The 14,413-nt window shown below is 48.8% G+C and overlaps 1 protein-coding gene across 1 annotated transcript in view; it reads right to left on the bottom strand.

The window, feature by feature from the left end:
* The window catches only part of ACAP3 (ArfGAP with coiled-coil, ankyrin repeat and PH domains 3), a 115,012-nt gene that overhangs the window by 47,722 nt on the left and 52,877 nt on the right, over positions 1-14,413 (bottom strand). Inside the window, exons 2-4 of the mRNA XM_082230737.1 lie at positions 8,395-8,452; positions 6,809-6,928; positions 2,673-2,726 (exon numbers count right to left, since the gene is read on the bottom strand). Coding sequence (XP_082086863.1) covers positions 2,673-2,726; positions 6,809-6,928; positions 8,395-8,452 — 232 coding nt within the window. The remainder of the gene's footprint in view (positions 1-2,672; positions 2,727-6,808; positions 6,929-8,394; positions 8,453-14,413) is intronic.

Genomic DNA, 14,413 nt, shown 5'->3' with positions numbered 1-14,413 from the left:
CTTTTCCAGCCCAGGGGCCGCACTCCCTCCTGGGCAGCCTTCCAAGGGCCGCATGCCAGTGGTGGGCGGGGCCGGGGGCTAAAGTGGGTGGAGTGACCAATGTACATCTCACCACCACCCTCCTAGTCAGGCTAGAGGCATAAGACACATTCCAACCATGCAAGAAATATTGTGGTCTAAAACAGGACAGGTGAGGGGTGTGGCCTGAGGAGAGGGGGTGTGGCCTGGGGATAATTGGGAGGGCCAGGTAGAGACACATGGAGGGCCACATTAGGCCCCCAGGCCTGAGGTTCTCCCTGCCCCCAACCTACAAGGACCTTTCCTTAGATATGTTTTTAACAATGGATGGACCCCTTCTCAATGCCTGGCTTTACTCGGTGCCATCTCTGCACCTAATGGTCAGTGTGGTAAAGTGGTTAGAGCATTTGACTACAACACGAGAGACTCTGGTTCAAACCCTGACTCAGCCACTGACTTTGGGCCAGTCAGATTAACCTACCCCACAGGGCTGTTGTGAGGATAAAATAAGCAACTGAGGACCATGTATATGTTGCCTTGAACTCCTTGCAGGAAAGGGAGGATCTAAAAGCAGCAAGCAAATGATTGAATTCTTATCAGCGCAATCTAGACCTGCACTTCCTGTTTTAATTGCTGTGTTGTTTTACTGTTCTTGCCTATTGCATATTCTAATAACTCATGCTTATATTTTAATTGCCTGTGTAACTGGATAGAATCCTGTTTTGGGCATCAAGTGGCATATTAAATAATTAAGAATAAAAACTAATTAATATTTACTGAGGCCAAGTCCATACCACTACAGTGGTACCTCGGGTTACATACGCTTCAGGTTACAGACTCTGCTAACCCAGAAATAGTACCTCGGGTTAAGAACTTTGCTTCAGGATGGGAACAGAAATTGTGCTCCAACGGCATGGCGGCAGCGGGAGTCCCCATTAGCTAAAGTAGTACTTCAGGTTAAGAATAGTTTCAGGTTAAGAACAGACCTCCGGAACGAATTAAGTACTCAACCAGAGGTACCACTGTACTAGAATGAACGTCAATAGACCCATGGAAAAACTGAGGTCGAAATTGTATGGCCCTCGTCCTTCACCCCAGGAGTGTCATTGAGAAGGAAACCGTTTTATGCCTTCCCCTTCTGGACGCCGATTTTACAGCCCTGAGGATTAGACGCCCCTGCCAGACTTTCTCCCGGCGACTAATTTCCCCCAAAAAAAAATTGAAACATGGAGCGGAAACACAGCCTGCACCATCCCTGACCTGCTGCGGCTGGGCGGGGGCGAAAACCTTTCCTTATTTCAAAGCCCCCTCGCCCCACTCCAAAAGAGTGGCAGCCGTCCTGTGCCGTCCACTCCCTCTGTCTGGAGTTACTCTGCAGACACAGTTCCTGGCTTGCTGAAGAGCTAACTCAGCAGCTTATGTGGAACGCCCTGGCTAGAGGGATGGGTGAACTCAGATCACAGCAACGGCAGTCAGGAAGGACTATATAAATGCTATTATTAATGAGCATCGAACGAGAGCAGTATTTGAGGCAGGGGTGGGGAGATCTCAAAGCTGGGGGGGGGGTTCAAATGCAGCCCTCCAGACCTCTCCAGCTGGCCATGGGGACCCTCCCTAGGCCACACCCCTCCTTCCTAAGCCATGCCCTTCTGCTTAGCACCCTTCCTCAAGTGTTTTTGCCTGGGATAGAACAAAACAGGTGCTCCAGCCCTGAGCTGTGACCCTTTTCCTTAAATTTTAGGGCCACGGGAAGCTGCCTCACACTGAGCTGTTCCAATGTGCTCAGTATTGCCCACACTGGCTGGCAGCAGCTGTCCAGCCCTACCTGGACCTCCTCCATGGAAAATGGATGCTCTACCACTGAGCGACACCAACTCCCCTTAAGACAGGGACATAGAAAGCTACCTTATACCAAGTCAGACCGTTGGTCCACCTACCCCAGCATTGTCTACACTGGCTGGCAGCTGATCTCCAGGTATTCGGACAGAGAGTCTCTCCCAATCCTACCTCGAGATGCTGGGGATTGAACCTGGGACCTTTGGCATGCAAAGCAGATGCTCTGTCACTGAGCTATGGGCCTTCCCTTGAGAAGCAACTCCTCCAGCCCATATCTGCACTGCCTACAATCCTGAGCTGGACACTCCTGCCCCAAGACCAAAGGTCCCCACACTAGCAGTCTGGGTTCCTGTCCAGCTCTCAAGTGCCACCACCCCACCTCCTCCATAGTCACAGGAACAGAGGAGACCATGAGCCAGGCAAGAACGCCAGAGCTGCCCCACCCAAGTGCCCTGATAGTTGATGTTGCACCCCAAGTCCTGCTTGGGGGCTTCCTAGAGGGATCTCGTTGGCAGCTGTTGGAATATGATATGGTGTTAAAAGGGCCTTTGACCCGATCCAGCAGAGTTCATCTTATTTCCTTAAGAGACAGTGCTCCTTGGAACTTCCTGGACACTGGAGAGTCTGTGCTGTCCACTCTCGGAGGCAGGACAGTGGGAGAGGTCAGCCTTGATCTCAATCAGCAAGGCAGCTCAGTTGCGACCTTCAGGTCTGTTAACGGCACTGCGTGTGCAAGGCTTTTATAATGTTTACGAAACATCACTTAATGCAGCCACAGCCGCACCGCACCAAGGAACTCGTGGCAGGATGTGACTTACCATGTGGTAGTTGACCATTTCCTGCAGGCTGTCTCCAAACTTGTTCAGGCATTCCTGCAGAAGGAAGAGAGGCATGGCAGTGAGAGAAGAACAGAGGCCTGAAAGGGAGAGTGGGGGGTGGATATACAGTGGTACCTTGGGTTACCTTTAAAGCACTAAACGGCCTCGGTCCTGTATACCTGAAGGAGCGTCTCCACCCCCATCGTTCTACCCGGACATTGAGATACAGCGACAAGGGCCTTCTGGCGGTTCCCTCATTGCAAGAAGTGAGGCTACAGGGAACCAGACAGAGGGCCTTCTCGGTAGTGGCACCCGCCCTGTGGAACGCCCTCCCATCAGATGTCAAAGAGATAAACAACTACCTGACATTCAGAAGACATCTTAAGGCAGGCCTGTTCAGGGAAGTTTTTAATATTTAATGCTGTACTGTTTTTAACACTTGATTGGGAGCCGCCCAGAGTGGCTGGGGAAACTCAGCCAGATGGGCGGGGTATAAATAAATTATTATTATTATTATTATTATTATTATTATTATTATTATTATTATTATTACATACGCTTCAGGTTACAGACTCTGATAACCCAGAAATAGTACTTCAGGTTAAGAATTGTGCTTCAGGATGAGAACAGAAATTGTGCTCCTGCGGCGCGGTGGCAGCAAGAGGCCCCATTAGCTAAAGTGGTGCTTCAGGTTAAGAACAGTTTCAGGTTAAGAATGGACCTCCGGAATGAATTAAGTACTTAACCTGAGGTAGCACTGTAGATGTAAACACCCCCCCCCCATCTTAATTTAGCTCCAGTCTCAACAAGCACCACTCTACTCATCCCTCTGCTCACGTGCTCATCCTTCACTTTCTGGGTCACCTGCGGTCAGCCTCACCCACCTATCAACCTTGGGCAATTGTGGGCAGTGGGGGTGGATAGAGGAGATAAGGGTTGGGTCTGCAGGCCAGTCCCACTTCCTCGCTCCTAGATTACAAGATGAAGACCCCTCATATTTACATTGTCTTGAGCTCTTTGGGAGACTGGCTGGACGTGATGGTGAACCCCAATTTGCTGTGGTGAGATTTCTACAAGTGCTCTGTGCCAGGGGCGCCGACTTATAAAAAATATTGGGGGAGCCCGCAAAAGCTCATGAATAATAAATAAGCTCATGAATATGCAGATAAAGTGGCGCCGCCTCCTCGTGAGCGAATAGGGGAGAGCGTGCTGCGCCTATTAATCAGCTCCGAAGGAAATTGGGTGGAGCTTTTGCTCGGGAGGGAGGGCAGGAGGCATGCAGCCCGACCCTGTGCATTTTGGGCTGGGGGAGGGGCGGCGGTGGCACTCTGCTGGAGGGGCGCCCGAGATTATTGGGGGGGCAGAGCCCCCCCAAACGAATTTTTGAGGGGGCTCGGGCCCCATGGAGTCGGCGCCTATGCTCTGTGCACAGGGCAAAGAGTAGCCCACTTTTCAAAGAACACAGTGCTTCCCTGAGCAAAACGAACAGGCAAATCCATCCTGATGTTCTCTGAGGTGCAGCTCAGAACCAGTGATGCTCAAGTCTGCATTTCACTTTCTCATTCTTCCAGTCAAGTTCAGTTCCCAACACTGCCACATCAGTGTGGAATATACACATCAGCACTGCAGTGCATATTTCTCCAAATATACACACATTTGTGTGCAATTTTGACTATAAAACACAATTTTGCAAAACCATTTTGCCCAATAATGTCCAATGTTTGCATATCTCTCTCTCTCTCTCTCTCTCTCTCTCTTTCTCTCTCTCACACACAAATATATATATGTATATACAATTTACTCCAATTATATGTGTTTTTGTACACAGTGCTTGCCTGGGGCTATTTTGCCTAATCTACACACATTTGCAAACCATGTTTCTCCTAATATTTACATTTTCCCTAATACAATGTATATGTAATGTGATTTTTGCTCATATGCATTTCTATGCACACTTTACCCCAGTTACATGCATTTCTTGTATGCATGACTTGGCCAGAGCACTGAATTGCAAAAATTGGAAAAGTGCGGATTTTGAAGGATGGCTGTCTTTCAGGTCTCATATTGTTTTGGCCTGTGCAAATCAGGTAGGTCCGCCTTTAAATGCAATAGGAATTGAAATTCTACCCACCCACCCCCCAATTCGTGTTATGAACTCAAGAGGCTTCTCCCTGTCCTTCTGATCCCCATCCCAAAGGTACCGCCTCGACTCCTGTTCAGTTCCCTCTGCAACGACTTATCCTCCCTCTTCCCAAATAGCGGATGTTCGCTGACCTACTTCAGATGCATCATCTCTGCTTTCTGGCTTTTCAGAAAGAGATGCGATTCCTTGAGGCATCCAACTCCTCAGATATTTTTAGCTTGGTGTGTGTGCGAGAGAGTGTGTGTGTTGCTTAAGCTTGAGTTACCAGATCCAAACAGCTTTATGCATTTACCCTTTTCGCAAAAATACAGAAAATGGTGGGTTTGTGCCTGCAATTGCAGGAAGGATAATTTTGCACGTGTCTGATTTGGTGCCTTAATTTGCAAAAAGGAAAAACGAAAGAAACACAAACCCACAGTGTTCCTCTGGAAACGCTGAAATTCTCAGCTCTCAAATACTCAAGACTGACCTTGCTCAGAAATTGTTGTCACTGCCGCATTGTTGTGCAAATGTCACATGTATCTAATTCTCAACCCCTCCTCCAGGAACACTAATTCAACGGCTGAATCTGCTTCCCTGCATTAGATTTTACGAATAGATAGGAAGCTGCCTTATCCAGAATCAGAACATGGGCACTTCTAACTCAGCAATGACCACACTGATCAGCAGTGGCTCTCCAGGGTTGCAGGCAGGCAACATTCGAAGCAGTACCAAATGTGGGTGGACTGTGGCTTGCTGTGGATGGTAGAGGTTGTAGCCTAACAATGTATGAGGAACCAAGGTTGATGAACACTGGCAGGCAATGACTCTCTGGCGTTTCAGACAGAGATTTCTCCCTGTCCTACCTGGAAATACCAGAGACTGAATTACGTTCAGTCTACCACCAGGTGCTCTGCATCCTATTCGTCACATTAGCACAGTGGTTCCTAAACCATTGCCCGCTTGGTTCCATAACCTCATCCCCAGTGCCCCCTACCCTAAAGGTAAAGGTAAAGGGACCCCTGATCATTAGGTCCAGTCGTGGCCAACTCTGGAGTTGCGGCGCTCATCTCGCTTTACTGGCCGAGGGAGCCGGCGTACAGCTTCCGGGTCATGTGGCCAGCATGACTAAGCCGCTTCTGGCGAAACGCTGTTTACCTTCCCGCCGGAGCAGTACCTATTTATCTACTTGCACTTTGAGGTGCTTTCGAACTGCTAGGTTGGCAGGAGCTAGGACCGAGGAACAGGAGCTCACCCCGTCACAGGGATTCGAACCGCCGACCTTCTGATCGGCAAGCCCTAGGCTCTGTGGTTTAACCCACAGCGCCACCCGCATCCCTTACCCTACCCTACCATGCCCTATAAAATGTATTATCAAGAACAGCAGTTTGCACAACCCACTAAGGGAGATGGTAACACCATAAAATCCAAACCAATAACAATTAATTTCACATTTATTCAAAATCCAGTGAAAACTATTTAGTTCAATGAATTCAACAAAATGGTTGAACTTGATCCAGTGATACCAGCTTTTCCAAGTCTGATAGATTTGGGGGTTTTGTTTGTTTGCTTGCTTGCTTGCTTTTTTTACCCCTTCCTGTCACCCCCTTGCCTCTGAGCACAACACTAGGTAATCTCATTGGCCTCCCAGGGGCAATCCTGCCCTCTTTGGTAACTACTGCATTAGTAGATTAGTAGAGTTTGCCCGCCCAGGCCCACCTATGGTATTTTGCTGCCTGAGGCAGTGCAGCAAATTTTAAACACACACACACACGGTTTAAGGTGTCCAGTCTAAGCCACTTCCTCTCCCTGTCAGTAAGAATAGAGCAATAATAAATCACGCTCTTTCACGATGCCTAAAATCAGCCTCCCGAGGTGGCTGCCTCCCTCTCCCTAAGGGTAGGGCCGGCTCTAATGGCTCAGTGCTGAGAGGGCAGGCACCCTGTGCACCTCACCCTTTAGCTCCTCATAGATCTGGGTTTTGGTGGGGCAGTGCTGCATGCCGTCTGCTTACCGAGATCATTTCGTCCTTCTTGCATTGCTGTGAAAGGTCCCGGACCCCTCCGACAAAATGCTTGTTGGTGATGAGGTAGGCCTTCCCGGCATCTATCATATTACTGCATAGCTTTACCAGCTGAGAAGGAAAGAAGTGTGGGACAAGGGGCATCGGTCAGAAATGGGCACAACAATAACTGGCGCCTGAGTTTGCTTTTCCGCCTTCTTCCTTCCCTGTCTCTTTCCCCCCATGTGTGTTGTGCATTTTTAGATTGCACACCTGTGAGCAGAGACCGTCTTGTTTTAAACTGGCTACACACAAGCTGCTCTGGGAGCCTTTTTGGCAGAATGACGGAGTGCAAATGTTCCAAATAAGTAAACAGAGGGCAAGGAGAGTTGCCCAAGGCCGAGACGTAGGTGCAAGTCAGAGCCAGCACACAGAATAACCTTTGGCTGCTCCACTCATGTTCCCTCTGTTTCTGTCATCTGGCAGGGCCGAGAAATGGGTGCTGGCAAACGTCTCCGAGCTGCTGCATCCGATTCCAGGGAACGAAAAAAGAAAAACCCAAAAAGATGCAGCTGCCGGCCACATCTGGCTCCCAGATGGACACACCAGCGTGGCTTGGAGGAAGCCTCTGGAAGCGAAAGGGAGGCGTATTCTGCAACGTGGCAGTTTCTGCAACGCTGTTCGGTCCCCACACACAGCAGACCGAGCTGCATGCCATTTGCTGTGAGCAGATGCTTTGGGAGGAATTCTACCCAACCGAGCCCTACTCAGAGGAGGCCCACTGAAATTAAAGGACCCAAGTGAGTCAAGCTCATTAACGTCAGTGGGTCCAGGGCTAGTGTTAGATGCAAACCAGTGCCTTTGGGAAGGGGGCGCATGCATCCAGGGAACCCCTGAAATATTGTTAGAAACGTAACAAAGTGTAGGGAAATCTAACACAACAGCCTAAAGAAGCAAAAACGAGGCCATCCAGGGATGCAGCAGTAGGGCAAAAAAAATAATTTTAAAAAGTAGCAGCTTTAAAACTACTGAGATACAGGCCACAGTCACATAAAGTGCTATGATGCCACTTTAAGCGGTCACGGCTTCCCCACAAAGAATCCTGGGAGGATCTGCAGTTTGTTAAGGGTGCTGAGATTTGTTAAGGTAAAGGTAAAGGGACCCCTGACAATTAGGTCCAGTCGTGGCCGACTCTGGGGTTGCGGCGCTCATCTCGCTTTATTGGCTGAGGGAGCCGGCGTACAGCTTCCGGGTCATGTGGCCAGCATGACTAAGCCGCTTCTGGCAAACAGAGCAGCGCACGGAAACGCCATTTACCTTCCCTATTTATCTACTTGCACTTTGACGTGCTTTCGAACTGCTAGGTTGGCAGGAGCAGGAGATCCTTTTCCCCCTTCCAGAGCTACAATTCCCAGTGGTTTAACAGTCAATCCCTCTTCACAGGCCCTTCATGGACTCCCAACTCCCAGCCTGGGCCAATGGTCAGACAGGATGGGAGTAGGAGTCCAGAAGCATCTCGAGGGTCACATATTTGTTAACCACCTTGCCACTTGATTTGCCTGCCTCTGTGCATCTTTGTATGAGCTCCACCAACTTACCTTGTCAAGCTTGGCTTCTATTTCCACAACATCTGTTTCCACCTCATCTATGGTCGCCCTGCAAGAAGGGAGACAGAGACATAAGCTCTTGCTTGAGACTGTGTGAGATTCATTGCATACCCTCCAACGTGCCACAGAGGAAAATCAGGACTGCGTCTTTCAGGGCTGCACCCCCCCCCCCCAAAGTTTCAGGAGCGTGCTGGACAGACAGCAGCGTGCTGATTGGTGGCTGAGAGGCATGAAGAGGGACAGACATAAATATAGGGAAAGGTGTAGAGTCACAATGCAACCTAAACTTCCGGTAAACAATCTGGAAACTCCAAATATCTATGGTGCAAAATGGCGCCACTCCAGCTCTTAGCAACTCGATGATGAACCACCCCCTGTTCTCCAAGGCACACTTTTGCACTGAGAGAGTGGATATCCAATTTTTTTCTTGGAGGCTGGAAGTGCTAGCAGGGGAGGAGGAAGAGCTGGAAGTGGCACTTGTTGTGTTTCCACTTTGGGTGGGCAAGCATCAGGGGGAGGCAGGCAGGTGGGTGGGAAAAGAGAGGCACGGGAGCCAAAAAGAGACATCTCAAGATCCAATCAGAAGCTGGGATGGCTTCTGTAATTACAGGATGTCCCGGTCAAATCAGAACAGTTGACAAATATATGACTATCGGGCCCAAAGCCAGGAAGGCTGAAAGCAGGGGCACATGGAGACAGGGCCAAACGATGACCCATTTCTCCAACTTCTGAATACCTTACAGAATCATAGCGTTGGAAAGGACATCAAAAATCAACTCCCTCTACCAGTTCAGGAAAGCCATGGATACTGGTGGACATCCAGCCTCTGCTTACATCTCTAACACAACCAGTCTTCTCCTGACATGAACAGTTTGCACCATCAGGAAGTTCTTCCTAATAGCTTATGGGCAGCTAGTTGTTGTGGCTTGTTGGGGAGTGTGAAAACTTCTCTCCCAAAACACAAGGCAACAACCCTTAACTAGCAAGCAAGACTGAGATCTATATTCGGCTAATAGCATCGGCACCGCCATTTCTCTATTTGCAGTCAACAGACCATTTAAACGTTTTAGAACCATTTTATGAATATTATTTAATTAATTGCCTTCCATACATGTCCCAAATGTATGTGCTCAATATGTAATTAAAAACAGCTAAGAACAAAACACCAGTTACAAAACATTAAAAACAACAACACAGGATGAGCTTTAAAATAAATCAAAATGGACACCTGTGGCAGACTTATTCATCCAGCTGGAGTAGGATACTGAATGATCAAGCTGTTCCAAGCATCAACCCCAATGAAGATCGATCCCCACATCATCCAGCCCACAGGGCTTCCCAACCGACCAGAGAACAGACACATCGCTGCGGCACACCAGCTGTGCCGAATAGTCTTGCACTACAACTCCCATCAGCCCCAGAGAGCATGTCCAATGGCCAGGGATGATGGGAGTTCTAGTTCAGTAACATCCTGAGATTCCCCACACCTACTGCACAATATGCTAAAGTTGCTGCAGAACACCAATCCACACACTTGATAGTGTCAGAACAACCCTCCCCAAAACGGTTCAGATGTTGTTGGACTCTGACTCCTACCCTTGCTGGCCACTGGCCATGCTGGCTGGGGCGAATGGGAGTTGTAGTCCAAAACAAATTCGGAGGCACCAAATGAGGGAAGGAATGTTGGACAAGGTGGGCTATTGGCCCCGTACAACCGACGAAATGTTGATATTCTTAACTGGGAGTCGAAGAGGCTTAAAATTAAGCAGTGGGAAACATTGGCGTTCCAGTCAGTAATGTGAAGAAAGGAATTTCCAGGTCAAATCTCCTCGCAGCTCTGGAAATACAGGAAGCCCAAAGCTTCCAGCGTGTTCCTTCGGGAGAATTGGATAGCAGTTCTTTTATGGGCAACGTTCCAGGCTTTGGTAACTGCAGCATGAAAGGAGTTTGGGGGTGGATGGGAGTGGGTGAGCGAGGGAGGGAGTCTTTGCTGACAGGGGTAAGCCTGTGTCAGGACTGTACCAGTTCAGACTGCAAAGCACAGTGGGCTTCCGTGATTTTATGTTCCTGCACAGAGAGAGAGAATCCCTCCATGCAGAAAAAGAGCATGCCAGGCGAATAGCTCTAAAACAGCATTCTCCCTGAATGGCTAGCTTTCTATGTGTGGGGAATGGATGCTTCCATTGTACAGTGGTGCCTCGCAAGACGAAATTAATCCGTTCCGCGAGTCTCTTCGTCTTGCGTTTTTTTCGTCTTGCGAAGCACGGCTATTAGCGGCTTAGCGGCTATTAACGGCTTAGCGGCTTTAAGAAAAAGGAAACAAACTCGCAAGAACTCGCAAGACATTTCGTCTTGCGAAGCAAGCCCATAGGGAAATTCGTCTTGCGGAACGACTCAAAAAATGGAAAACTCTTTCGTCTAGCGAGTTTTTCGTCTAGCGAGGCATTCGTCTTGCGGGGCACCACTGTATTGTGTTGTTGTGTTGTATGGAAAAATTGAGTTATCATGGCAGCCCTCACTTGCTGTCGGAAGTGGTACACACCAGCGACAGATTTACTGCCTCGGACCACTTCCTGGTGGCTTAAGGGGTTTCCTGAGGGTGTCTTGCTCAAGTGCTTCCCCTGCCCCACTCGACCCCATAACAGCACAAGAGCCCCACAAGACTGTGGCCTATCTGGTCCAACATCCTGTTCCCACAGTGGCCAACAAGAAGCCCTAATGGGAAGCCCACAAATAAGACCTGGGTGCCACAGCAAGACTCCCCTCCCATGGTTTGCAGCACCTCCTGAGGTAAAATAACAGCATCGTGGCTAGTAGCCACTGAGAAGCTTATCCTCCATAAATTTGTCAAATCCTCCTTTAAAGTTATCCAGGTTGATGGCTGTCGCTACCTCTTGTGGCAGTGAGTTCCAGAGTTTAACTATGTGCTGTGCAACCCATTTTAAGGGACAAGGAGTTCAGAGAGATGTTTTCTCATCAGTAGACTCACTGGCGGAGGACATTTTCAAGAGGCAACCTAAGAAGACCCCCCCTCTGGATGATGCCAGCGACCCATCTGGCCTAGTCTCTGGTTCTCACAGACGCCAAGCAGACGCCTCTCAGAAGCTGGCAAGCAGGACCTGAGCTACTTTCCTCACGTGTGATTCTCAGCAATAGGTATCCAAAGACATTCTGAGGGGGGAAACATCCTTGCAGAGGCACGGCAGGCTTGGGCAGAAGCACCCACAGTGGTTGTCTCGCTGCATTTTGAAAGGAGCCAAGCAAAGCACATGCTTCCCTCGAAAGACTGGGGTGGGAAGGCACCCCCCATAAGTCTGTCCCCCATAAGTCCAGTGTTTAATTTCAACTAACTGCACACCTGCTTTCAGCCACGTGTCAGGGCCAAGGGCATCCTCAGAGGACTTTGGACAGCTTTTTTTCCTGCATTCTGAAGGTATTATTATTATTATTATTATTATTATTATTATTATTATTATTATTATTTGGAGCCAGAGATTGACATCCTGTAATATTTCTGAGCAAAGGCCTATAGGTTATATGCTATTTACACACACAAATACACAGAGAGAGAGAGAAAGAGAGCACAACCATACACACACACACAACACACACCACAGGAAAAATATACGAACATCCAATAAGCATTCAAGAGGGTAGCATTCCCAGGCCAAAACCTGTGGCCCAAAATTCACTCATCCCTGGAAATGTGGATGAGCCAAACAGACAAACCCCAAACGAATGTTTTTCCAAGAGCTCATTCCTGTGGCGGAGCTGGCCAAGCGTTCCCTTAAACTGGCACCTGAAAGGAAGTATGGGCAACCGAGCACTTGCCCACTTCTCAGTGGGGAAAGTTCTTAACCTTGTGGTCTGTCCTGGGAAGAGCAAAAGGGGCCTGCAAAATGTCTAGGCCGAGGTTTTGAAGTATCCCGGCCCCAAACATGCCCCACCCCCTGCTGGGTTCCAGCATCCCAGTTCCACACAGCAAGACTTTCCTCAAAGATTTGTGGGTTTCTTCAAGGCAACTTTAACCTGGGCTCATCACTCTCGCCGGGCCTACCTTCTGGAGCAGTAGCTGTTTCATAGAATCATAAAATCATAGAATTGTAGAGTTGGAAGGTATCCTGAGGATCATTTAATCCGACCCCCTGCAATACAAGCATATGCAGCTGTCCCATATGGAGATTGAACCTGTGACCTTGTTATTATCAGCACCACTCTCTAACCAACTGAGCTAGAATTCCGGTCCAGAGGTGCTTGTATACCAGGCATAGGGCATGGATAGGTAAAAAGCAGCAGCAGCAATAATATATTGTGGCTCTCCTGTTTTTGTTGTCCTCAGAGCAACAGCACTCTCCCCTCCTGCGGTTTCCAGGAACACAGGTATTCAAAGACATACAGCCTGCTTGAATCCCAGAGCTGCAAGGACAGAGAGGGGAAGAGAAGGAACCTCTTTTGCTGAGGCCCTTTTGCCCTCTGCTCAAGCTGAAGGGAGCTCAAAACACACACACCCCACTTCCTTTATATGCGCCATACACCTCAGCTGATAATCCCTGGCACTGAGTTACTTGCAAACACCCACCCACAGCACCCCTTGGGAAATGGGCCAAGATTCAGAGTTGCACAGCCAGAACGTCAGCAGGGATAACTCGCTAAAATAAACAGAGACTTCTGCTAGCTTCTAAGAATGTATGAACAGCCCTGCAGGATCAGGCCAGCGGACCTTCTAGCCTAGCATCCTGTTCTCAAGGCAGTCAACCAAATTCCTAACAGCCTTTTTCAACCTGTGGGTCCCCAGATGTTGTTGAACTACAACTCCCATCACCCCTAGCTAGCAAGGCCAGGGCTCTGGGGTGATGGGAGTTGTAGTCCAACAACATCTGGGGATCCACAGGTTGAGAACCGCTGCTGCAGTCAGGACCTCAGAGCAACAACACTCTCCCAACATGTAACTAATACTCAAGAACACAACTTGTTCAACCTGCCCTTCAGCAACTTGTAACAGTCAAGCTTGAACCCTGAGCAGCTAATCAGAAAAGTCAGAGAGAAGTGGGATCTGCAACAAAATGTTGCACTGCTGAATCTCCTGTTCAGGGTGCCTCTTCCAGGATTCTACATTCCATTCCCACCCCCCACCCCCGGTTTTCCATTACACATACAACATTTTGTAGTTACCAAGCGTGTTCAGTTCTTACTGGGCTGCTTAGGGGAGGCAGGAGTTGCTCCCTTAGGTTTTTATTTCCCAAATTTGTTTTCTGTACTTCTGTAAACCTTGGGATTCCCCTAAATACGCCAGCCCTTGTTTCTAGGGGACTCAGTTTTGCCTGCATAACCATTGGCACTCAGCACCAGAGTTCAGTATTACAGGGAGTGATTCCATCAGCACACACACAAAACACACATTTAATTTAAGTCATTTCAAATGAATAGGCGTCCTTGTGAAACAAGCAAAGGAGCTATTGTTGTACCTTGTACAGAAGAACGTATTCCCCATCAGATATGGCTAAGATGCTTCCACCGTTGGTTCTTGTTTGTAATCAAGATGGGCTAAGCCCCAAAAGATACCCCTGTTTCCCCACCATCCAAGAAGCTGGAGAAAGCAGGAAGAGTTGGGTCTTTCAGAGCCGTGACCTCTCCTCTCTCCCGGATCTCTGCTCCAGCAGACAAAACAATCTGCCTCGGGACAGGAGAAGACATCCTGGACACGCTCGTGGAGGTGAATCAGCACCTGAATAGTATGTGCTTCATCGCCAGCACACCAGCACCTACTGTAAGGCGGAGCCACGTGAGTGTAAATACGACATCCGATCTCTCCCTTGCGTGCTTTGAACACCTTTTCTCTTGCAACCTTGTCTTCAAAGGTTTTCTGGTTACGTAACCCCTGAGAGAGTTCAATCCAAAGCACAATCACGATTGTGAAGATACTGCCATACACACCCCGTTCTTTGAGTGGTTAGAAGTTTCAGGGGTTCCTCCACATACCCGGAGTTTGGTTTCCTTAGAACAAAGATAA

The sequence above is a fragment of the Podarcis vaucheri genome, assembly GCF_965113315.1.
Source record: "Podarcis vaucheri genome assembly, chromosome: 7".
NCBI lineage: Eukaryota > Metazoa > Chordata > Lepidosauria > Squamata > Lacertidae > Podarcis > Podarcis vaucheri.
This window is presented reverse-complemented; position numbering and strand designations above follow the sequence as displayed.